This window comes from Lacerta agilis, chromosome Z, assembly GCF_009819535.1.
Source record: "Lacerta agilis isolate rLacAgi1 chromosome Z, rLacAgi1.pri, whole genome shotgun sequence".
NCBI classification, from domain to species: Eukaryota; Metazoa; Chordata; class Lepidosauria; order Squamata; family Lacertidae; genus Lacerta; species Lacerta agilis.
The window spans coordinates 27,837,773-27,863,621 of NC_046331.1; the positions used below are offsets into that span (position 1 = coordinate 27,837,773).

The following is a 25,849-nucleotide window of genomic DNA, read 5'->3' on the forward strand; positions in this document are numbered from 1 at the left end:
CCATTGAGCGCTCGCGCATCTTCGATGGCCGTGATCCCCCCTCCCCCGTCACTGCAGTCAATCCAGGGAGCCTCTCGACTGGCTTTTGTTTTGCTTGGGCTCCCCCCCCCCGCGCCAACTAATGGCAAGGAAAGTACTGGCATATAGAAAGCCTCATTCGCTTTTGCTACGCATGCTCTGGACACCGCCGGCGGCGGCAGGGTCTCAAAAGATGAGAGAGATGGGGGGGTTAAACAAGTTGAGGGGGGCGCGCGAGTGCGCGCGGTTGATGCTTGCGCCTGGGTGACGTGTTCCAGCAACGGCTGGTCGCGAGACTGCTGGTGGTTGCGTGGGGGGGGGGGCGAGGGTGAAGAGCAAAGGAGGGGGGAGTGAGTTTGTGAGTGAGCAGGCCGCGCGCGCTCCCTCCCGCCTGCCGTTTCCTAGCCCTAGCCTGTGATTGGTGCAGGCCTCGGACCTGGCGGACCCCGAATGCCAGGCCCCGAAAAGCGACAGCCGAGGCGGCCGGGTCCTCGGGCCTGCACTCCCCACCCGCTCGGGCCCGAGCCCGCCAAGCGAAGGTGAGGAGGAGAGCGACGGCGGTGTGGGGGGAAGCGGGGAAGGGGATGTGCGCTCAGCCGCGACAAGGGAATTGAGCATAAATTCGATTTTATTTTTTAAAAAACGGGGAGGCGGCGGGGGAGGAGGCGCCAGGCCGCTTAGGCCCCGGAGCAGGCCGCGCCCCGAGGCCTACAGGGCCGCTCATCTCAACAACCGCTTTTTTAATTTTAAAAAACGAACGAAGCAAAAATACGAAGCGTATGAACCGGCTCGCGCCTCACAGCCAGACGGCCGCGAGCGAATGCTCGGGCTTCTCCCCCTCCGCATACTGCTCGGCCGGGGCTGTGGCCGGGCCCGAAGGCGGCCGGAAAAATGGCGGAAAACAAAATGGCGCCCTTTGCAGCAGAGAAGCGCAGCTCGGCAGAGGCCCTCGTCCCCCTCCACCTTACAGAAGCTCCTTAAAACACACACACATACACACCCGCCCGCCCGCGAACTCTTCTCACTGACACCCAGCGGCTGTAGCATCAGACAAACCGTCCTCCCTCTTGCGCCTCATAGTGCCGCGGAACGTAGAAGCGCGACAGAAAGCGGGGGGGGGGGAGAGAGAGAGAGAGAGAAGGAAGCGGCGGCAGTCGGGTGAAGACGAGGCCCGGCGATGCGGGGAAAACGTTGCTTTCCCACCTCGCAGCTCCTGCTAGGGGAGCTGTCCCTGGTGGAAACCGCCTCCCGCCTTCCCAGAGAGAGTATTTTGTCTCCCACAGCCGATGGGCCCCCTCGTTGCCGTGCTTCCTCTCGGGCCCCGCGCTAGGCACCACCGCTGGCTCCCTGCCCTCGCTCGGCCGCGCAACACCGCCCCGGGGAAGGATGGGTACAACCCCACCCCCTTTTGCCCGACTCGGGCTCCAAAGCGCCGCTTTATTGTTTGCTCATCACGGGCGCTGATTGGAAGCGAGAGGAAGAGGAGGGTTGTGTGTGTGTTTTTGTGTGTGTTTGTATATAGTATGCGCGTCTCCGCCCCATGCACGCGCATTTCCCCAGCCGTCTGTTGCGTGCTGAGGAATAGCAAGCTAGAAGCCTTTTAGAAATGAAACATAAAAATTTAGGTGGCAAAGCTACGCGCCTTGGTCTCGAACATGTGTTTTTTATTCTCATAAGCAGTCCGATCTCCTCTGCATGTTTATTTTTAAGTTCAGTTGGAACTCGCTCGCCTGTGTGCTTTAGATTTGCAGAGCTTAGCCTGTTCGGGTTTACTGGGAAACGATTCAGAAAAAATCCCAACCCAATCTTTTGACTTCCTTAAAATGCGGCAGATTTATGCTATAAGCTTCAATGGACTAGAGCCTACTTCATCGGATGCATATGATTAAAAACATCTGATGTTGTGTTCCGCTGCAACAGATTTTTATTTTTTATTTTATTTTTTTGCTGTGGGAAATAAGTGCAGCTGACATTGAGTAGGGCTGTAGACCTAGATTTCTTGCTGCAAGCAAACATAGTTTATTTTTACCTGGGGAAGTATAATTTTGCATCCACAGTCTTCATGGGGTAGGTCAAGTCCTTTTCAATATATGTTTGTCCTGGACATTTCCATTTATATTTAATTGTACAAAATGTCTGGTTGTACAAAATAATTGTACAAAATTTAGGTGTTTCTTTATTAGTATCTGTAATTCCACACTTTAAGAAGAAATAAACAACTACCTGATGTTTAGAAGACATCTGAAGGCAGTCCTGTTTAGGGAAGTTTTTAATGACTGATGTTTTAATGTATTTTTAATCTCTTGTTGGAAGCCACCCAGAGTGGCTGGGGAAACCGCACCAGATGGGCAGGGTATAAGTAATAAATTATTATTATTATTATTATTATTATTATTATTATTATTATTATTATTATTAAATGCCTATTGGTAGCTCTGCTGACTTAGTGCTGCTTGGCTCATCTGCTGTGTTGGTTGGGAGAGTGGTGGGCGAGACAATTGCAACTGCAGCAGCCACTTAAAAAACAAAACAAAAAGCTACCTGCAAACATTTGCTGCCTAACAGCTGAGTGACTCACAGTTACTGCTGTTGACAGGGATGTGGTCTTGCCCAGGATGGACTCTATGCCTTGCAAAAAGATGGATCCCTCATGAGTGGAATGCTTGCAGTGCTATTTATTGCCCACCATGCAATTTTAGTACCCAGATGTGGCCCTTTAACTGAAAGATTTGCCTACCCTTGCTGTGAACATTTCTTAGGAGCAAGCCCCCATTGAACCAGGGCTAGCTCCAGGTTTTTCTGAGCCTCGTGAATATGACTTTTGGTGGGTCTCCTGTCACTGTCATACACTCTTCTCACATACAAAAATGAAGCAACACAGACTCACTTTCTCACACAGGTAGGGAACTCTTGTCCTAATCTGCTAGATTGGGCACTCCTCTGAGGTGGCACTCCTTTTCATACAGTACTGAACCAGGCTATTCAGGCCCTGCTCAGTTAATTTTACCTGTAAACATGCTTTGTTGGAAGATAAGGGGAAATTATCCTTTGTGTGCATGGTCAGAAGGTTATGGTATAAATGAATATGTCATAAGCCCCTGAAATCACATAGCTGATATCATCTTCGATTCCCCCAATTTACTCCTTGGGATGTGGGCAACGAATTGAAGTCTTTATTATTCAGCCTAAGGCAGGTTGCCACTTTCTGTTCCACAAGGTTAGAGCATGGTTAGTAAAATGTAAGAGAAGAGCCCTGTTTGACTGGACCATCTATGCCATCCTTTTTCTCACACTGACCCACCATGACTAAAGGATGATTAGAAAGGAAGGGTAGGGCAATCAAGAAGATTCCAGTTTGTCTAATTCAGGCACTGTCTGGGCGGACGGGATTCTGGTGAACATAGGCACAAATGTTAACAATGCTGAGGGATATACCATGTGTTGATTCATACCTGTGTGAGGTGCTACATACTCCTTTTTATGTAATAATACATTTTATTCAATTTTAAAATCTTAAACACATTAACTTCAAATTCAAGATATGTTTCTCTTGCAAAATGAACAAGGTGACTTCCCACCCTTACCTCCCTGATGTTTTTATTCCCACCTATATTCTGTTATATGTCAAACTATATCTAATACATGTTTCCTTTGTTACATTTATTGTCATTCTCAATCCACTGCACATAGTTCACATCCTGCCCATAATTTTATTTGACTATAGCTCTTTCTCAAATATTGCAAAAAGGGTTTCTATTCTTCAATAAAAAGTTGGTCACTTTGGTCTCTCACTCTCAACTTCACCAGTTCTGCATAGTCCTTTAGGTTTGCAACCCATTCCTCTTTGATTGGGACTTTTTCTTCCTTCCAGTTGTGTACATATAGGATTCTGGCAGCTGTCATTGTGCACATAAATAATTTAATCATATTCTTTGGGACATTTCCCCCTAATATCTCTAGAAGAAAAGCCTCAGGTGTTTTTTTTGGGGGGGGGATTGCCAATTTTAACATCTTCCTTTCATTATACAGTGGTGCCCCGCTAGACGAATGCCTCGCTAGACGAAAAACTCGCCAGACGAAGGCATTCGTCTAGCGGGAGGCTGCCCCGCAAGACGAAAAAGTATGGGGCTGCCTCGCAAGACGAATTTTTTTCGGGTTTTTTTTTGTCTAGTGAAAACTGCAGTTTACATTGCCGCTTTGCTAGACGAAAAAACCACTAGACGAAAAGATTTGTAGAACAAATTATTTTCGTCTAGCGGGGCACCACTGTATATCATTTCCCCAAATCTCATAGCTTTTTCACATGTCTGCCACATACATAAAAATAACCCTCCAGTATTTCCAAGATTTGCTTGACATGCTCTTATACATTGTAGACAGTTTATTTGGCGTCAAATACCACCAATTGTAGTACCTCAAAAAGTGCCTCTATGTGAACCTACCCTTACCCTGAGATGATAATCTGACACCCTTTTTTGTATGCCTCCTCCACAAGAGGTCCACATGGTGGCAACACAAGAACGGGCCATTTCTGCAGTGGCTCTCCATTTCTGGCATGCTCTCCTCAGGAAGGTTTGGCTGGCATCTTTGTTAGACACCTTAAGCTGCAGGCGAAAACGTTCCTCTCCAGCCAAGCCTATGGCTGATAAGACACCCGATGGTGTTTTAAATGTGTTGCGGGAGGGTGAATTTGTTTGTCTTTGTTCTTATTTTTATTATGTATTATGAAAAAAAATCCTTTAAAAGCTCCAAAATTAAAATAAAAAGGCAAGATATTCATTGGTGTGATTTCATTTTTTCTTCAAAGACAAAACCCAGAACATTTTTAATATTTTGAATTCACTATTTAGCAAAGAATCTTTAAATATAAAAATATAAGATGAATCAGTCCCATGAAAAACTGGAATGATGTAGTAGTATTGTATGTGCTGATATGTAATGGGTTTTCATAATAATTAAGTTTTGAAATTGCAGCTTTTATTTAAAAATCATAATATGCAGGTATGTTTATGGACAGAGAACCTGAAATGGTCCTTGTTATGTGGTGGTAAAAATATTGCTGCAGACTTGTCCCAGTAGCCTTACACACCTGTTGCATGACTCTTTACTATTTCACACTCTATAAATGTGCAAAAACTGCAGCAAAAATCCTTAGCTGTCAAAGCACAAAATATATGTATTCATTATTTTATCTCCCCTGCCCTACCAGGAGAGGCTGGGTAGTCATGCTGATATTTGCTCTTGTTGTAAAGTCTAGTAAGAAGAAGATGCACACATGCACTTGCTAAATATATGTGCATTGAATTCTGTAAGAAACGCATTCTAAGATAGTTATGTTACTACAAGTAGTAATTTCTATTCACTTTCTTTCCTCAGTTCTTGAATGAGCATAGAGGATTATGGATCCAGGTGGTGGAAGTCTTGGGTTGCAGACACAGGAGTCCAAAATGCCTCACACTATGATTATGCAAGATTTTGGTAAAACAACAACAAACTTTTATTTTTAACTTGACTGTTTAGTAATCACCTGCTGTATATAATGAATGAATAACCTCTGGCATGGGTGCAAAACATGGCATAGATAGTAGGACAGGAGCCTGAGAGTAGCTATAGCACAGTAGGTGGTTGACACTTTTGGCTACCTCTTCTGTGTAGCAGTATTGCTGGCTTGCTGCCTTAGTAGACCAGAGGCATGGGGGATGTGTATGGACTGCAGTACACACTATATATTTACATTGAGCTTGCAAAAATATTACCAAAACAATTGTTTATAATATTCTTGTATTTAATTTTTGAAATAATGGAAACCGCAATATTAGATGGCAGTAGAGAGTTAAAATTATTTTTTAATTAGTTGTATTCCATATACTAGAGGAACGCGGGTGGCGCTGTGGGTTAAACCACAGAGCCTAGGGCTTGCTGATCAGAAGGTCGGCGGTTCGAATCCCCGTGATGGGGTGAGCTCCTGTTGCTCTGTCCCTGCTCCTGCCAACCTAGCAGTTCGAAAGCATGTCAAAAGTGCAAGTAGATAAATAGGTACCGCTCTGGCAGGAAGGTAAACGGCATTTCCGTGCGCTGCTCTGGTTTGCCAGAAGCGGCTTAGTCATGCTGGCAACATGACCTGGAAGCTGTACGCCAGCTCCCTCGGACAGTAACACGAGATGAGCACCGCAATCCCAGAGTCGGACACAACTGGACCTAATGGTCAGGGGTCCCTTTACCTTTACCTTTATTCCATATACTAAGGGAGCAATTCTATAGCAAGATCTGCCAAGAGGAGCGGGTTAGGATCCATCAAATCTTCAGCTCATCTGGGAGATTCTAGCACAGCTGGGTTATGCTGGCTTAATTCTCTCATTCTTTGCACACCAGTTTATCTCCCCCATCCCAACTCGGCTGTAACTCAACTGACTCACCTGAGCCCAGTGGATCTTAAGCTGGCATAAGTCCTGCAAAAGTAACATGGTGTGTGCAGAATTACGAGAGGCTTTGGCTGGATCTTAACCTGTTCAGCTTGGTCATGTGATCGGGCTTAAGTCAAGCCAGCAAAAATGTACTGTATCTTAAAAAAATATTTGTAAGGCTTGTTTTCTCTCTGCCAGACTTAGGGCAGTAACGGTGCTCCTGAATAGCATTTGAATCTGGTGTAACTTTTCATAGGGTTAACGCTTGCTTTACACCAGCTTCTTGTGTATAGAATTGCTCTATAACAACCTAAGCATGTATACTCAGAGGTAAATTATTTGAATGTACTGATTTTTAATCTGTAGTAGGTGGTGGTGTACTATAGCACAAATATTTGCCAAAGTTGAACAAAATTGCATAATGATATACTTGAACAACTTCATTGAATTTGCACAAGTTGTTACCTATGTTTTGTTTTTTTACTTGTTTGGGCCTATGGCCGTAAATAAAATTCTATTCTATTCTATTCTTCATTGAATTCCTTAAGCATTGGGTGATATCTAGGATAGCACAAGAGGATGTCTGCTCTTGTAGTGGGATTTCTCTTTTGTCTCCTCACTCTGCAGTCTTCATGTGCACCCAAAATATGATCCAGAGGGTTGGATGACTCTTCAGAGCAGATCTTGGGTGCTGGAGAATAGAAACCAAAAACGGCATTGTGGTAGTGGAATTTTGTTGCACAAGCAAGCAGACATGATTGAATGTCACCATTTTTTTCTGAATATGGTTATCAAAGATTTGCCAGCAAAACCTCCCCTCCCCTTCTGAAGACCAGGCGTCACATGAGCTACTGTCACCTATCCTACCTAAGGGGAGGATAGCTCAACTACAGAGCACTCTCCTAATATGCCCTCCTTAAACTAAAATTAAATGTAATGAAAGGTAGGAGAGTACTGTAGTTTGACTGCATTCATTCTATGTATTTCTTAGATGCATAGTATTGTGCTGCAGCAATACATCAATTAATACTTTATCTCATTTACAATTGTTTCATAGTGGCTGGAATGGCTGGTACTGCTCACATTGATGGAGATCATATTGTTGTGTCAGTTCCTGAAGCTGTACTCGTTTCCGATGTTGTCACAGATGATGGAATAACTCTTGATCATGGCTTAGCGGCTGAAGTTGTCCAAGGACCTGATATCATAACCGAAACCGATGTTGTCACAGAAGGGGTGATAGTTCCCGAATCTGTATTGGAAGCTGATGTAGCTATTGAAGAAGCTCTAGATACCAGTGATCATGTTTTGACTTCAGATCTAATAACAGAAACTGTTAGAGTTCCTGATCAGGTTTTTGTGGCTGATCTTGTTACGGGCCCTGATGGACATTTGGAACATGTGGTACAAGATTCTGTGTCAGGAGCAGATTCTCCCACAATGGTTTCAGAAGAGGTTCTTGTAACCAATTCAGATACAGAAACTGTGATTCAGGCAGCTGGCACTGTTCCTGGTTCTACAGTTACTATAAAGACTGAAGATGATGATGATGGCAAGAGCACATCTGAAGACTACTTAATGATATCTTGTAAGTTAAGGTTTATATGACATTTGAGTCTGTTCAGACTAGAAGTGATCCGGTGATGAGAGGTTATGAAGTATAATTGGTTGTCAGTTTGAATATAATTTTCCCAATAAAATTTTGGAAGAAATAGCATTACGACCGTAAAATAGTCAATACTGCTTAAATATGGTTTCTGGTTAGTAGCGGTAGGTGGCTAGTGTACATAAATCTTTATCCAGTCGTACCCCTCTGCTTATAGAATACTGTTGGATTGAGAAGAAGCTTCCATGAGCCAAAATAGAAATTTCTGCAAATTCCCCTTTCTCCTGCAATTATTCACACTTCCTACTTCACTGTTCCAAAGGGTTCCCCAGCTCTCTTGAGCAGATTTTGGAGGAGTTGCAGAGGAAAGAGAATTTGAGAAAAGAAATTCTACCTTCCCTTTCTGCTAACACAAACCTCTTAGATCAAAGAGCCTTCTATCAGCAGAAGAACATGATTGGATAGAATACAGTGAGATTTTGTTTTCACGGTTAAAGAGGTTTATGGGAACAGTACAACATTCTAAAGTATATATATTCTGGGAACCATGGTTGGGAGGACTTAAAATAACAATTCTTATGAAAGAATCTTCAAAAACAAAACAAAAAAACCTTCCATAGCAGTGCACATATAACACTTCAATTCTTTGCGATCTTTAGAACACATTTCCAAATGGAATACTTTAATGTTAAATAAGTAGACATTTTTAAAGGTTATTTTTTTAAACAAACAACAACAACAAAACTAATTTTATAATTGGCAGTTAAGGGAATTAGTGGCAATACAGTCGTACCTTGGATCCCAAACGCCTTGCAAGTCTAACATTTTTGCTCCCGAATGCTGCATACCCAGAAGTGGGTGTTCCAGTTTGTGAACATTATTTGGAACCTGAACATCTTACGGGGCTTCTGATTGGCTGCAGGAGCTTCCTGCAGCCAATCAGAAGCCATGCTTTGGTTTCTGAACGTTTTGGAAGTCAAAACAGGCTTCTGGAACGGATTCCGTTCAACTTCCAAGGTACATGAATTGAAGATCAGATAGTAAGAACAACAGATTTGTGGCATCTTTAAAGACTTACAAAATTACCATGACATGAGCTTCTGTGGATTATGACCCACTTCATCAGATGCATGCAGGGTTTTCTGAGCTAGAGAGATGTTTGTGTGTGTTGCCCTTAAGGTGCCGCCAAGACTCCTTTGTTGATTTTGCTGTGGGAAACTAAAAAGCATGACAACTGTTACAAGGAAGACATCAGTTTGTTTAAGCTAAAGAAAACCCCACACAAATAATGAAACATCTTTTTGTTTTTGTTTTTTTATGTTTGTGATGTTCAAACACCCACAGTGGATTGCTAGCTCTTGATCCATATGATGGCCCTGCATGCACAGTACTGGTGATCCTATGCTACCCACTGCAGCTATTTTTTAGGGGTACCGTAATATTCCACCACAGCTTCTTTCAAAAATCTATTATTTATTTTATTTAAAACAATTTCTAAACCACTTAAAATTGAAAGTCTCTAAGTGGTGTACAAAAATGCAGACATGAAAACAGTAAAAAAATATAAAAACATAAAACAACTAGTAATAACAGGGTCCAATCTTATTCTTATTGCTTACTACAGTATAGCAGGGATTGGCAACTTTTTCTTGGTGCCATGCCTTGGCAAGGCAGCCTTAATTCTAATAGAATTCCACCACCCCTAGTAATGTCACCACAGCAGTCTGGAATGGTAGTGGGATTTCTTACAAGCAATGTTTAGAATCACATTGTGGGTCATGCTGTAGACCACATGTTCAGAAATTATTCTTTGAGCCATAATACAGTGGTGCCCCGCTAGACGAATGCCTCACTAGACGAAAAACTCGCTAGACGAACGGCATTCGCTAGCGGAAGGCTGCCCCGCAAGACGAAAATGTCAATGGGGCTGCCTCGCAAGACGGAAAAAAAAAATTTCAGCGCGGAAACCTCCGCGCTGCATTGCCGCTTCGCTAGACGAATAATTCGCTCTACGAAGACACTCGTAGAACGAATTATTTTCGTCTAGCGGGGCACCACTGTATGAGTGGCTAAGCCACATCTCGTATGATGGCCAGAAGTTACCTACACTTGCAATATGGTGCTGCATAGTTTGCTAAAATTATTAATACATGCCTCTATTGAGATAGAAACTAGGTACTGTAAAGCAAATTTAAACTTACTTAATAAATGCACAACTGTAAAACTACGTCTCATGGACTTCTGTGTTGGGTGTGACATCACCAACATAGTGTATACTGAGACATCATATGAATTGAGAGCTGGCAATCTACAGTGAATCTGAACACCTCACATCTGGAAACAGCTGCAAAGGTAAGTTAGAGGTGGAAAATATTACCCTTTTTCTTCTTTGGTAAACAGGCTTTTTCTGCAGAATTTCTCTTGCAAACAATCCCTTCAGGAATTATTTGTGCTGAGAGCAACAATATAACTGAAATTTGCAGGATTTATTCAGTTTCTTCCGCTAATGGGTTTACTGTGTGGACCAGACCAGAAAGTAAAAGTCCTGCAGCTATTACTTTAAAATGAAATTTTTGGTGAGGAGAGTTGTGGGATTATTAATACATGAAACTGAAATTTCTTCAATTAGTTCATATCTGTATAATTCTGCTGATGTCTGCGCAAGTCTCCTTGTTAAACCTAGGTATATTTTGTTGAGGAAGAAGGATGGAATCTGAAGGGTGCATATTGAATGGAATTGACATAAGTAATTAACTTAGATGTCAAGCTATGATTGATGGATACAGTACATTTCTATAATGTCTGAAGTATTACACACACACACACACACATGGTAGCATCCCTTAAAATACCTTGCAAGAGTTGAAAAATGTGAACACGTTTGCCACATTTTTATTTGACCCCTTGTTTCCAATATTTTAAGCACCTTTGCAAGCATATTTTCTAACATGTCTCTGTAACAAGGGCTTTAACAAATGGGGAAAAAACCTCAGCAGTGTGATAAATTAATCTTTTGTAAACCACTTGTGAGGTTTACCCGAAAAGCAATATATAAACACCTTAAATAAATAAAATTGACACAGAACATTGATAACTACTTCAGAAACAGTATGTTATTTCGTGACTTCCTGTGATTCCAGCTGAAAAGCTTTCTTTTCAAGCAGCTGTTTTCAGTAGAGTTTAACAATGTAATATCAAGTCTGTTTAGAAGTAATCCTGTCTTGAGTTCAGTCGGGCTTACTCTCTGGTAACTGTGTGTAGGACTGTATCCTAAATGTCTCTTCTGTTTGCATGTGACTAAATCCATGTCACTGTTCCACATTTTCAAGGCAGCATGCATGCAAAAGAAATGTTAGTACAGTGGTACCTCGGTTTACGAACTTAATCTGTTCCGGAAGTCTGTTCTTAAACCGAAACCATTCTTAAACCAAGGTGCGCTTTCCCTAATGAGGCCTCCTGCCGCCAGTGCCCTTCCACCATTTGGATTCCATTCTTAGACTGAGGTAAAGTTCGCAAACCGGGACACTACTTCCAGTTTTGCGGAGTTCATAAACCGAATCATTCTTAAACAGGACTGTTCTTAAACCGAGGTACCACTGCACCACTGCTTGAACCACCTGAACAGGGAAGGGTGTTTTGTCTGCAACACGAGACGTTCTAAAAGCAGAAATTACTATATTCAATTAAAATATTCCTAGCATTGCAGACATTTTGTCACTGGATGCAAACTTTACTATGTTTAAAGAACTTTGTTAAGCAGATGTTAATTTTGTTGTGTGGTACACACCTTTGAATCTTGGATGATCATTTCAAGATACTACTTCATTATTATCTTGGCTATTGTAATGCTGCTGCCTTTCAGGCAAGACTTACCGGTAACAATTTTTAACAGATGTGTTTGGGAAGAAAGAGAGGTAAGTTAGGTGTTTTTTATGTGTTACAATAATGCTGGTACAGTACTAATGTTTTACCTGAAGGTACTACAGTATATTCTGGCGTATAAGACTACTTTTTAATCCAGGAAAATCTTCTCAAAAGTCGGGGGTCGTCTTATACGCTGGGTGGAAAATCTGTGGTTGAGTATATCTCAAACTCTATATTTTAACTGGAAAAGTTGGGGGTCGTCTTATACGCCCAGTCGTCTTATACGCCGCAATATACGGTATTTTTGCAATAAGAATATTTATCCTGGCTTCCCCTACCCCATATAGTTACTAGTTGCTAGAATACATTTATATAGGATAAATGGGCAAGAAATGGTGAAGAATATAATTACACTTGACCCCTGGAATACTTCAGTTTTTATCATCAACTCAGTGACTTAATGCCTAATCTCATCTCATGCATAAGTCATGCACTGAAACTTACACAGAGGAGAATTTTTTTTAAGGAATTCAGCAACCTCATTCACCTTATTATGGCTTACTAGGACTGTGCAAATGTGCTTGTTTCAAGAGAGGAGCTTGCACCTTCTTTGCTTCTCCTTGGTCCTTTCAGCATAGAGTAGTATCTAAGCCAGTGTTTCATTTAGTATGTCATCAGAACCCAGGATTGTGGTTAAAGTCTCACCTTGTTAGCACCTTTGTCATATGTGATCCTTGAATGAAGGGTGGTATAGGAATTTTAATAATAATAATAATAATAATAATAATAATAATAATAATAATAATAATAATATGAAAGCCATACAACATGGTAATTACCTCTTTTTTGGTTTTATTGTTATATTTGGTATTTTACTTTTGGGGATTATTTCCTTTTCTAATAATTTCCTTTTCTGAAAATCAATAAAAGTTTTTCTTTCTTTCTTTTTTTAATTCTCCTCTTTAACTACAATCCACACCTGTAAAACAACCTTGGTGGATAAAGAGGAGATACCTTCACCTCTCTGGTTTGGATGACATGCAAACCACTGGTTTCCAACATTTTGGCCTGAAGGAACATTTGGGATTTTGAGAAGGTGCTAAGGGCACCAGTCAGAAAATGGCTGGCACTTCCAAAAGAGCAGAAAAAGAAACTAGACAGGAATAGAACATGTTTCAAAAATGGGGAAAAGGCTATTCTTTTGTATTAGTTTGTTAGCAAATAAGTTTTGAAAAGCTTTCTACTTTTCCAAACATTAAGTCTTGGATGTTGTTTGTTGCTGGTGTGCTGCTATAGATTAGAACTGGAAAATAAAATATAACTGAATCCTGAAATAATTTTAAATTACTACAGCCAGCCATACACATACATAGCCACAAATAAAGATGTGATGCTAGCTGGCAAGACTTTTCTTTTCTTCGCTTTGCGCTTCCCTTCCCTTCTCTTCTTTTTTCTTTTCTTTTCTGGCTATCTGCATTGAATAGAAAAAATAGAAAGACAAGGAAAATAACAGAAAATAAATATAAAACTCCCCAGAGTAGGCATTGAACAATACTGCCCTAGAGTATTGCAATGCTTGAGGTTGACTCATTTATAAGGTGTTTTTTTTTCAAAATTAGGGCTGTATGAGGAGATGATAATAGTAATGTTTCTGCCTTTGCATGAAACACTACCTTGTGAAAATATATTGGGAACAATCCCTGCTAGGCACCACACAGGAGGAAAAGTTCATGGTGATAATGATGCCTCTGAAATGCCGCCCCCCCGCCCGCCAACAAAAACATGGAAACAATCAGGAAAAATGTGGTGATAATGACTCAGCATTACCACTCCCACAATTTGGGAAAGCTAAAATTAATTTATTGTTGTTATGATACCTCTGCAATGAGTCCACCCCAAAACCTTGGGACAGTCCATGTTGGAAGGCATGCAGCAGAAACAAGAAAAGGGTTACCATATCCACACCCATGCCTGTATTCAGTCAGTGGAGGCCTCTCAAGCAGCTGTCTGCTGCATGTCCCAGGAGGCAGCAAAACAAAAACAGTGCGGCATCAGCAGGATTGCCATATTTCTTTCCTCACATTTTCAAGAAGTTGTTCCATATGGCCCACAGGCAGTTATTGAGGAGTTGCTTCTTCTACTCCCAACACACATATTTTTTAAGCAGTTCAAGTGGCTGCCTGCATATTGCTCTGTGTGGCTGGCAGGCAGCAAAACAAAACAGAACAGCAGTTGTGTGGATCCAAGGACTAGCAAATAAGACAGAAGTAAGAAAAATACTAAAGTGGAGGGTGAAACAGCAGTTATGTTGCCTGGTGTCCAAACAACTCATCAGTCACAGCTCTGACTTCACTCATTGGCTAAGAACACCAACAGGTAGGAGCAACTAGACTGGTTCATTTCACAAAAATTCTCTAGAAGTGTGCCTGGCCATTTTTCTTCACTTTTTTTCTCAGCTAGAGATTAAGCATTGTCATTTTGTTTTTGCTTATTCCTTTGCATTTAGCATTTCAGGAACTTTGGATTTTTTTGGCATTCTTTGTCTTATGATTTACATTTATGTTCTTATTGCTTTATACTTGTTCTCCGGGAATTATTTTTGATGACTAAAATTAAACCAGTGCATGAGAATTTGCAGAACTGGGCTGTTCTGCATCAAATGGGGTTTTTCAACCAGAACCTTGAAAGAAGGAAACAGAAGGAAGGAAAAAAACAATAGGCAAGGCACTAATGTTATCTTCCAAAATGTCACATTTTATGCATGCTTGCCATCTTTTAATTTTGACATTTGAGTACATATCTTATGATTGCGGAATTATTGCTTCACTGTTAATGAATAGTCTGAAATTCTTAGGCTTTCTAGCCACAAGCATTTACACATTACTTTTTATCACCAATATTCTCTATAGAGAATATAGCCTTTTTAAAATCCCACTGTGGCATAGGTTTACTGATTATACTGATCCATGAAATTTTAAAAAGAAGAATAAATACTTTTCATTTTAAAAACAAGGGACTATTATAGAAGAATAAAATGTTCATTGTTCCAATCTGGGATTAGGTTCTCCATTAAGTGAGTAGTTAAGGATGTATTTATTAACCATATGTTTGAAAGAACAACTTTATTTTGTGCTGGTGGCACGATCTTCCCTTCTTGTGCATATTGGAGGCAATCCCCCAAGTTTTCAGCATGCACACCTAACTGTGAGTTGATGGAAGAAAAAGGCTCCCATTACGCTTGCCAAACTTCTCAGCCTTGAGTCCAGATGTTAGACTGCAGTCCTCATCATCCCCAGCCACTGGTCATGCTGGCTAGGGATTATAGAGATTGCATTCCAAAATCTGAGGACCAAAGGCTACTCTATGCCACAGAGATGCCCTCTCACACAAGCAAGTTGCATAAGGAGGGATGGATAATGCCCATTTTGCCAAAACAACAACAACCAAGCACCCATTTAAAAATAACTCTTCAGTCAAGGATTTTTTTTTTTAAAAAAATGATTCACCATAGCATTACTGATAAATTTAAAAAGAAAAACAGTGCTTAGGTTTTTTATTTTTATTTAGTTGTGTCTTCAGTTGTTCCAGCAGTGTTCTGATTCATTCACAGATTTCTGAAATACCACTTTCATCAATGGCACCAAATACTGCTGCTGTTTAGCAGGTATCATTAAATGACATCCAGCACAGGCAATATGAACACACACAAATTTGCACTGTTAAATTCAAGTGTTATGTATCATTAGTACATGTAAATATGTATTATGTGAAAATGAGCCCTATTTGCCTATTGCTGACCAATTGCAGAGAGGTGTCATTGGGCATTTAATTCCAAGTTCCAGCAAAAGAAATTATACTGAATTTTGTTAGTTCAAAGCACTTTGACTTGATGATACTGCTCATAGTATTGAAAGGGAATAATTGGTATGCAGCTGTTGTTTATGAGTTCAGAATTAAGCCCAATATACCTGTAGAAGTAATGTTCCAAATCTCTTAAATCATGATTAAGAGATGAGAAGCAGGGCCATATCACATGCTTTCTTTCATTCTTCCTGCGCTTGCACTGTAAGTCTAACTCCGGTTAGGACACACATTGGCACTGGCCTGAAGCATAGTTCATAGTTAAACAAGATATAATGTGGCATTCAACACCAGTCTTACTCAGGGTAGACCCATTGAAGTTAACATACATAATTTTAGTGGGTCTATTCTGAGTAGGACTTAGTTGAATACAACTCATATGGATCAATATCTCATATGGATCAATATCTAGAAAGAACCCTCATTAGGCCAACCATGGTTACGGTTAGTTTGGCATGAGTTTAATAATTCCTGTTGGGAAGGGGTATATTGGAGTGATAATGCTATCCTGTTCTGATCTATAAATCTGAAGTGTTACATCTTTCCTGGAGTCTTACATCACCCTTACAGGGTGACTCACTAACATTTTATACTGTTGTTCTGTCACTCTGTCATTTTTCCGAATGCTATACTCTGGAAAGCAAGCTACATCTTGGATTTGTTTGATATTTTGATATCTTGCAAAGAAAATAGATACTGTGTTAATTTCCTTTTTAAAATTGGACAAACCTACCATTTAATCCTGTGTGTGTGTGTGTGTGAAGGGAGAAAGGGACAGCAATACAAAACAATTCTGGGTTATTTGTTGCTTAATCAGACATTATAATGTAACAGACACGATTCTACAGTGTGCTTGTAATTTTTGGTGGTGAGATTTATTAAAACAGTAAAATAAAACAAATCTATTCATATGTAAAATATTCACAAAACAGGAAAAGTAAGGTGATTGGTCTGTATACCAGCTTTTTATTGCAAATCATGTTGCATTTTGCATGAATGAGCTAAGAACAATTGAGCAACATTGCTAATACTTGCTTCCTGCTTCCTTCTAACTGGTTTTTATTGTTGTTTGTTTTTTATAGTGGATGATGTTGGGGAAAAGCTAGACCATATTGGAAACACACCTTTAAAAATCAGCACTGAGGTTTCACATGATGATGTATCTAAAGATGATGGTTTTGGTTCTGAAGTCATTAAAGTTTACATATTTAAAGCTGAAGCTGAGGATGATGTGGAAATAGGTAAGTATCACAACTTCTGGTGTTGCTAGTTTGTAGTGTTTACAAAATCCAGTTGCCTACATTGTGTAAAACAAATACTTCTTCATAGTGGTTTCCAATTAAATTCCTTCCATTGTCTTTCATAAGGAAATCTAAAATAACTAAGATACCAAAACAAAACCATGAAAACTCTGCCCATAGATTACATATAGCTTGAAGCACCCCCAGCTTCTGCCTTGGCTATCTCACTCAACTTCCAGAACCAACCCCTTTCCCCCATATGTCCAAACCATGACAATTTGTCATGCTAAATGGAAATTAAAATGCTGTCCCACCGTGCTGTCTTGCCCCCCCTGACAGTTGTCTTGTTATTTCATCAAGCATACAGAAAAGAAATGAAACATTTTACTGTTCCTATCAAAATGTTATCAAATAAAAATTACTTCTCTTCAAGGTGGAACAGAAATTGTAACAGAGAGTGACTTTCATAATGGGCATTCTGTAGCTGGAGTTCTAGAGCAAGGAGGCGTTGGCAGAGTACAGCGAGAGAAGATGGTTTATATGGCTGTTAAAGATTCCTCTCAGGAGGATGAAGATATTAGTAAGAATTATATTTTTGTGTTGCTAAGAAAGTAACCTTGTCATTTCTCTTCCCCCCGCAACTACTTGAGAACATGAAGGGATTTTATCTCTATATTGTTCTATGATTATTTTATGCGCACCAGTCCACAAACAAGCTGAAATTCAATCACCCTTGTCGTGTGTACTGTTGTTTGCACTATATTGCACATCATGGACTTGTGATCTGATACATAGATGGACAGTTTTCTTTGAAATGCGATCCTAAGCATTTTTATTTAGAACTAGGTGTAGCCTGTACCGCACCAACCTCCCCACCAGAGCTTTCTCCTGGTATGCACATTGACCCCATTAATAGGAAGTCAGGTATATAGGTGTGCCCCTCCCCGCTTGTCTACTCCTGCTGAGAAACAACCCCTACCAAGTTAAGTGGGCTTCTTTCCTATGAGATATGTATCAGTTTGTAGTCTTGAACATAGAGGGGGAACTCTGATGGCAATTTCATGAATCTGGCGTTCTGATTCTGGATTTTCACAAATAGATTGGTAGATTCTGGTTTAGGGGATAACTATACTAAATCAAATATGAATTAATTGAGCAAAGCTGGAAAATGGCATATATAGTGTCATTAATTTCTATACCCTTTAAAACTAAATATAGGTTGTGCTGAAATAGCTGATGAAGTTTACATGGAGGTTATTGTTGGTGAAGAAGAAGCAACATCACTGCCTGATGCACAGCTTGAAGACACTGGTGTGAATAAAACTTTTGTTCCTGTTGCATGGGCTGCTGCTTATGGTAGGATGCTAGATTGTGACTTCATGAGAGTCCCTTCTCTCCTTTCTAATTGCACTAACCCATCTCTGCCCAAATAATAATTTTAACATTTAGTGGATATAAAAGCATAATAAAACATATTGTACAGAGGACCATGGATTCGTTTTAAAGACTCTCCAGAGTGCTTTCCCCCTTTTGCAGTTCATGTGGCAATTGAAATGAAGCTTTCAAAATTAAGTCTTAAGGTTTAATATTTAATAATAGTAAGGGAACTTCAGACACTTGCTCAAAGAACCCATTTTCATGCATGTGTCTGCATATTCTATTTGTAATTATAGGAAATTGTCAGCCCATCTACACTTAGACTTCAAAGTGCTGCTCCTAGGCCTCTGAGGTTTACCCCTGTGCTACCCATTCTTTTCCCCCAGAAAATGTTACAAAAATGGCTGAATTCACCTAATGAAATTAGAGAAGCATTTGAAACCCAGATCCCCAAAATACAAATATATATTTCATTAAAAAAACAACAACCCCTCACTAGATGGCAAATTCAGATGGTGTTACAAATGTGACAAAAGTCATATGCTATCTGACTACTGTACAAAGCAGAGATCCACAAATACTGATCCACAAATACACACTTTCCACGGCAGACAACAATTTAATTTTGGTAGTCAGAATTGTGGTATGGTCTCCAGAATAGAAAAGCTCTTATATTTTGCCCTTTTGGTTTTTTAAAGTGCCAACATTTCCCCTTTTAAGCAGCCCAAGTCTGCTGCAATATAGGCTGGTGTTATGTGTTCCATCCTGTCCCATGTCCTCACAACTGGCTGAGCAAGAGCATAATTTAAAAACTTCCTTTTAACTTTCCTCATTCTGTTTAGTTCCTGTTTCTATATATACCCTTCTCTGAATCTTTGCACTGGAATAAAAGATTGTAGCAAAGGGAATACAGAGGGTTAGCCAAACAACCACTGATGTGTAGCAATGTGTGCACATATCTATGTTCCTATGGAAAGGGACAATAGCTCAGTGGTAGAGAATATGCTTTCCACAACATCTCTTTTAAATCCACAGCATCTGTTTTAAAAAGGGATCTCAAGTAGAAGATGGTAAAAAAGACAATTATCTAATACCCTAGAAAGTTACTGTCAAAATTGACAAAACTAGGAAAGACCAATGGTCACACTCAGTGTAAGGCTGCTTCATATGGTTCTTACAAATCAGAGGCTCAGTGCTAACAAATTGTATGGTGTTTCTCTTAATGCTGTGAACTAATGTGCAAATGTTATTTTGTAGGATAGCTTCATACAAACATTTAAAGGCTAGTGGCTACTTATTGTTGTATGTAATGAAAAATAATAATGTAGACACTACATTTATGGCATAAAAAAGATGAATGCCTGGAAAGCAGTGACTATAAGTAAGTTTTATTTTGAAGCAACTGACAGCAAATCATGTATCTAAAGTGAAAGTTAGTGTGAGATTTTTGGGGGGTTGGTAAAAGAGTAACTTGGAAATAGAAATGATTAGCTTAGTTGTTTTCTGTGTTGGGCTGCTTTGAAATTGTCATGCAGCTGGAATTTGTGAACTGTTTCAATGAAGTATCTGTTCCCCTAGGAGATGATAGAAGACTTCCCCGAAGGTATGAAGACTGTCAAACAACAGGTCAGTAGATGAAGAATTGCTCATATGTCTAGTTTTGCAAAGATGTTGTGAACTACATTTAGGCTTCATCAGCAACTATATAAGAATTGGCACATTAATATTAATACAGCAGATAATTCAATGTAAACGAAAACACAATTATGATATTAACCAGCTCCTTGCATAGGGCTGTCAATAGCCCTGCTGTGACATTCCCAAAACAAATCCTTTCCTTTTAAACTTGGCACCAGCTCTTACAAGCAGCTACCTCTGTTTCATTTTTGGATGAAATACTCCATTAAAATGCTAAAGGAAGCAAGAAGAAGCTATGCTGGAGCAATTTTTGTGCCTTTCTCCTCTATTCCCAATGCTGGATCTGGTGAATCTTTCATTATAGGAGTTCTTTTTGATATGTTACCTAAAGTATGTCTACTCAGAAATAAATCCCACTGAGTTCATTGAGAGTTACTCCTAATAATGGGCATATGATCACAGCCTGAATGTGAGAATGATGTTGGCTGACATTTTTTTTTCATTTATTAATTCAAAGTATTTCCCCCTGTTCTTCACAGACTTAGCTTCAGAACAGCTTATGTAAGATGAATAGAAACAAAAGCAAATCATTGCTTTCTATGGATTGTATTAAAAAATATATATGGCTATTATCCAGTGTGTGTTTCTAGCATCTTATGATGAAGCAGAATCCCATTGTCCCAATCTCAGTGCAAACACAATTGCAACAGATGGTCCTTTCTCTAAACAGCTTCAGTGTACAAAATAAGCTCTTATAAGGGAGCCTCTTGCAACATTGTGATGCGTATCTGGTCTTTCACATCAGGAACCAACTTGGATGCAAGATTAGAAAACAAAAATGGTAATGCAACACAATACCTGCAAATCTGTGATAGCATTAGCACAAACAGACTGCTTAAACAGAAAGCCAAGAAAAGGAGGAGAGGGGAAGCAAGGCAGTGGCAAACAGGTAAAATGACTTCCTTGGCTAGCTTTTACCTACTTATCTGTAGCTTTTAGCATTCTTAAATTAGAAGATAAAGGTGTAGTTGATTCTGTATACTTACAGCATTAGAAGATTTTCTTTTTTGGGAAAAGACACCTTACGATTTCATCCAGTTTTCTCTTATCTTATTAGCTGCATAGTCAGAAGAGTGTTTCCTGGCTTTCTTATACTACAATTTCATGTAGTATTTCTTGTTATATTAACATAGTAGGAGGCATGTGGATTGGAAATTTCTAAAAGGCAGTTTATAAGAGATTATTCTTTGTTGTGTTGCACTGTCAGCTTGTGCACAGCCAGCACAAAGAGTTACTTTAAAAATCAGCAAGGGCAAAGAACCACCACTCAGTGCATTTTTTCATTGCAGAATTTACATAATATTAGACTACAGTGTAGTCATTATGGGACATAGTCATTTGCACAGCAGAAATCAATGTTGCAGTAATTCAACCACTTACATTTACAGTTTTCTTTCTGAAAATAAAAATAAAAAGTCTCCGCATAAAAATTCCAAGGAAATCAACTGAATTTTTCAATAGAAGTATTTCTTTACCTCAGCCAGTGTAAAGTGCTGGAGTAAAAAATGTCAAACAGAAACCATCCAGGAATACATATAAATACCCAAACCTTGGAGATGTTTGTGTGTGCTTCTAAACACCAGGGTGCATAGAATATGCCTTATTAGGAAGCTTTTTTTTCCAGCCAACTTAATGTGTTGGTAAAAATGCCCCACGCCATTTTTCAAACAAAAACTGATCCAGGGAAATAGACTTAACCGTCATCCCTCTAGCACCATACATTTTTGTTTTGGAATATTGAACTACCCTGACTTCGGAATTTTGGTTGAGATGGTCAGTTGTCTCTGAAAGCAATCCATGTAAAGTTGTTGTTTTTCCGGTATTGTTTTAGGACTTAATCTCCAAACTTGTTAGCCCAAATATTGATGACAAGTGTTTTGAACTTGTCCAGCTAGAAGCTTGCTAAGTTTGAAGTTCTTAGCTTCAGCTTTGGACACAAGAACTGTCTTTCATTCCTCAGTCTCTTTTGTCAAAGTGTTAAATTTCAGTGCCTCTTGGTGAATCCTCAAAAGTGAAGATTTGTTTAATTGTTATCAGCAGCAAATTTCAGCATATGTTGACAAAATTATGTAGAATTGAAAATATAGTTGGATATAGTTGGAAAGTGAAAAGACTATAAGAATTATAAACAATAAATACAAATTCTAGTCATAATAGGATTAAGATCTTCCTCTCTAGTGAACTTTGTATGCCTCCCTTTGAGACTGCGGAAGCAGATTTTGAAAATTGCAAAAAGAATGTTCCACAAATGCGCTGAGACTGGATCCACAGAATTCAACCCACTCCCACTTCACTGGTATCCCATTGAAATCAGTGGGAGGGAAACTTAAAAATAAATAAATCCCAACGTAGGAAAGGAACATTAAAAAGGCAAAATGGGAGGTCCCACACTTTTCCCCCTGCTGGCATGAACCTAGTTGGTCATAGGAAAAAGGAATTAATATGCCTTTAGTTCTCACTCTCCCACTTTTGGATTGCTCTATTCTTTATTCAAAACATTACTTGATTGGTGTTTTATTAAAAAATGATATTGTGCTGTCCTTCATTGATGTCAGAATCATTCTTTTTCATTTCATAATATTTTCTGTTTGTTTAAAACAGCTGTTATAATAGGTCCTGATGGACAGCCCTTAACCGTCTACCCTTGTCACATATGTGGGAAAAAATTTAAATCCAGGGGATTCTTGAAAAGGCATATGAAAAACCACCCAGATCACATGATTAAGAAGAAATATCAATGCACAGACTGTGATTTTACAACTAACAAGAAAGTAAGCTTTCACAATCATTTGGAAAGCCATAAGCTCATCAACAAAGTTGACAAAACACATGAATTCACAGAGTACACCAGGCGATACAGAGAAGCAAGCCCACTGAGTTCAAATAAACTGATCTTAAGGGACAAGGAACCTAAATTGCACAAGTGCAAATATTGTGACTATGAGACAGCAGAGCAAGGACTGCTTAATAGACATCTGCTTGCAGTTCACAGCAAGAACTTCCCTCATGTTTGTGTTGAGTGTGGGAAAGGATTCCGCCATCCTTCTGAGCTCAAAAAGCATATGAGGACCCACACAGGGGAGAAGCCTTACCAGTGCCAGCATTGTGTCTTCCGTTGTGCTGATCAGTCCAATTTGAAGACACATATCAAAACCAAGCATGGTACTGACCTGCCCTTTAAATGTGAACATTGTCCGCAGGCGTTCACAGATGAGAAAGAACTCCAGCAGCACACAGAGTTGTTTCAAGGGCATAAGACTCATCAGTGCCCACACTGTGACCACAAGAGCACCAACTCGAGTGACCTGAAACGGCACATAATATCTGTTCACACAAAGGACTTTCCTCACAAATGTGAGGTATGTGAAAAAGGTTTCCACCGTCCATCGGAGCTCAAGAAGCACAGTGAATCACATAAAGGTAAAAAGGTACATCAGTGCAGGCACTGTGACTTTAAGACTTCAGATCCTTTTGTACTTAGTGGGCATATTCTCTCAGTTCATACTAAGGACCTGCCTTTCAAATGCAAAAGATGCAAGAGAGGATTTAGGCAACAAACAGAACTGAAGAAGCACATGAAGACCCACAGTGGAAGGAAAGTCTATCAATGCCAGTATTGTGAGTATAGCACTACAGATGCATCAGGCTTCAAGCGGCATGTCATATCAATACACACAAAAGACTATCCGCACAGGTGTGAGTACTGCAAAAAGGGATTCCGTAGACCATCAGAGAAAAATCAGCATATAATGAGGCATCACAAAGAGGCCCTAATGTAACATATGAGCTGTAGAAGAAAACGGTTTAGAAACTGATCTGCTTAATTGGGGAAGAAAACTCTCATGAACTGTTTCTCCTGGTTTCAAAGCTTGATATTAAATCATAACTTTACATTCTTTGTATTACAAGTCTTTAAAAGTATTAGGGTTGACAGGGGATCTCATAGCCCTATGATTGTTGCTCATCTAAACCTAAAGAACACTATAAAATGCAGAGATGAATGTTTGAAAAGCTGCGGAAAGAGACCTTGAATGTCTTCTGTTTAAAGTGTTATATATAATTAAGCTAAATAAAATTCTAAGACCGTTATCTTAGCCCTTTATCAATAACGCCATTTATATCCTTAATGAAAACTGGGGGTGGGAGTTTAAAAAAATGTTTGCTATGGCAAGTCTACAATATGCAGGTAGAAGTCAGTTGCTTTGTCATTACATTTTTTAACTGTGCTGGGAAACAAGAATTGGCTAGATTTTGAGATCTGTCTTTTTTGTTGTTAAAGCAAACACACATTTCACCAGGAAACATAGTTTCCTTCCTTTATTTAGGTTCAATGAGCAATATTTAAACATTTTTTTCCCCAGAGCTGCTAACCTATTTTATTGCAGGATATGGTGTTAAAAATACAGCATTGTTTTTGAGCTCAAAAGGTGTTGTTCAGTACTAGGATTGAAGATGTGTGTGTATATAATTTCCCTTTATCTGAAAGCTGCAGTTGAATGTTCAGTATGGCACATATAACAAAAATTACCTTTTGGCCAATCTAATTATTATAATATTTTTTAAAAAGAATAAAAAATTGATGGTTGCGGCTGTTGGTGCTATGATTTGGCACTGTTTTTCTTGCTATTTTACTGTTTTCCTTTTTTAAAAAAGAATATCAAGATTACATTGGTTGGAAATTTCTAGGGAGTCTTAGGGGGCAGTGTTCCTGGCAAGGTGGACTATTGTGGCCCTTCCTTGCAAATTAAAAATTTTCCATATAGAAATGAAAATTGCACCTTTTAATCAATTCATACAAAACATATACCATACTATAAACATGCATTTTCAATCTGTAAGAAAGTTATATATGCAGTATTTAACCAGAACAATATGCTGCCGCTAGAGTTTGGAGGTGGATCTTCAGTTTACAGTGTATACATTTGAAATATGCATCCCTTTAAACAATGCTTTGTGTTAGCATGCTGCAAATCAAAATGGCGCTTAATATAACAAGCTGGTCTAGGGCTATTTAATAATTAAAAACTGTTCATAAATGTTATGCATATAATGTGTACTTTTTTAAAACTTTTTTTTAAGTTGCTTCATGTTTGCACACAGCTGTTCACATAATAAATTGTAACTTTACTTCATGCTACTATATTGTGGCTTTGTGTTTCAGATAATGTTCATACTTTGTTTTTGCACCAGATGAGAATCAGTTCCTTGAGAATAAATTTTTTTTTATATTTCTAAACTTCAGAAAGTTAACTTTGGGAAACCTTGTGTTTTATGTGGCTGTAAAAAATGATGTACACGATGTAAAATAAGATTGTCACTGTTATGTGGGACTATTATTTCAAAATGTGTTACTCATTGTAATGAGCATACAATAAAATGCATCTCTTGCACTCCAAGCTTCTTGAAAAAGTTTGCATTCCTTGCTCAGGCTAGATATTTGTTTTGCTTACTCATCATTTATTCAGATTTTAATTGTTGACAACCTGATCACTTTTTTTAGGATTTATTGTAAGTTGCAATCACAGTAAGCATCAGATTTGTGCTTGGTCCATGTTTCTAATGTTAACATTTAATTTTGCTTCCTAGTGCTTTCCATAATGTGGTCCTGCAATACTCAAATTGACTCTGCCTTCAAACTCCTCCCTTTCATCAGCCAGTGAGTTGTAGAAGTGAGATGCGCTGAGGAAAAGGGTTAATTTGCACATGAGCCTTAGTTAGCATGACTAAATCACTGATGGAAAAGTGACTTTTTATAGCAGCTTCCAAAACATATCTGCACA

At 39.3% G+C, this 25,849-nt stretch overlaps 1 protein-coding gene across 5 annotated transcripts; it reads left to right on the top strand.

Annotated features, from left to right (window-relative positions):
• Window positions 1-358: 358 nt before the first annotated feature.
• Window positions 359-25,465, top strand: ZNF711 (zinc finger protein 711). 5 transcript variants are annotated; one of them, XM_033137042.1, is made up of 9 exons: window positions 359-557; window positions 5,395-5,496; window positions 7,480-8,010; window positions 16,836-16,994; window positions 17,428-17,574; window positions 18,213-18,350; window positions 19,950-19,997; window positions 20,815-20,958; window positions 22,671-25,465. In XM_033137042.1, the coding sequence occupies exons 2-9, from the start codon at window positions 5,418-5,420 to the stop codon at window positions 23,846-23,848; spliced, it is 2,424 nt and encodes an 807-aa protein (XP_032992933.1). In that variant the 5' UTR covers window positions 359-557; window positions 5,395-5,417; the 3' UTR covers window positions 23,849-25,465. The 5 variants fall into 5 exon arrangements, with proteins under 5 accessions (XP_032992933.1, XP_032992935.1, XP_032992936.1 ...); XM_033137044.1 differs by having other exon boundaries at window positions 19,953-19,997; XM_033137043.1 differs by lacking the exon at window positions 359-557 and adding an exon at window positions 2,067-2,085.
• Window positions 25,466-25,849: the final 384 nt, after the last annotated feature.

Coding starts and splice junctions, on each gene's coding strand:
- ZNF711 (XM_033137042.1), top strand. CDS start 5,418: ATGGATCCAGGTGGTGGAAGTCTTGGGTTGCAGACACAGGAGTCCAAA. Junction 16,995..17,427: donor TGAGGATGATGTGGAAATAG/GTAAGTATCACA, acceptor CTTCTCTTCAAG/GTGGAACAGAAATTGTAACA. Junction 20,959..22,670: donor AGCAAGGCAGTGGCAAACAG/GTAAAATGACTT, acceptor TGTTTAAAACAG/CTGTTATAATAGGTCCTGAT.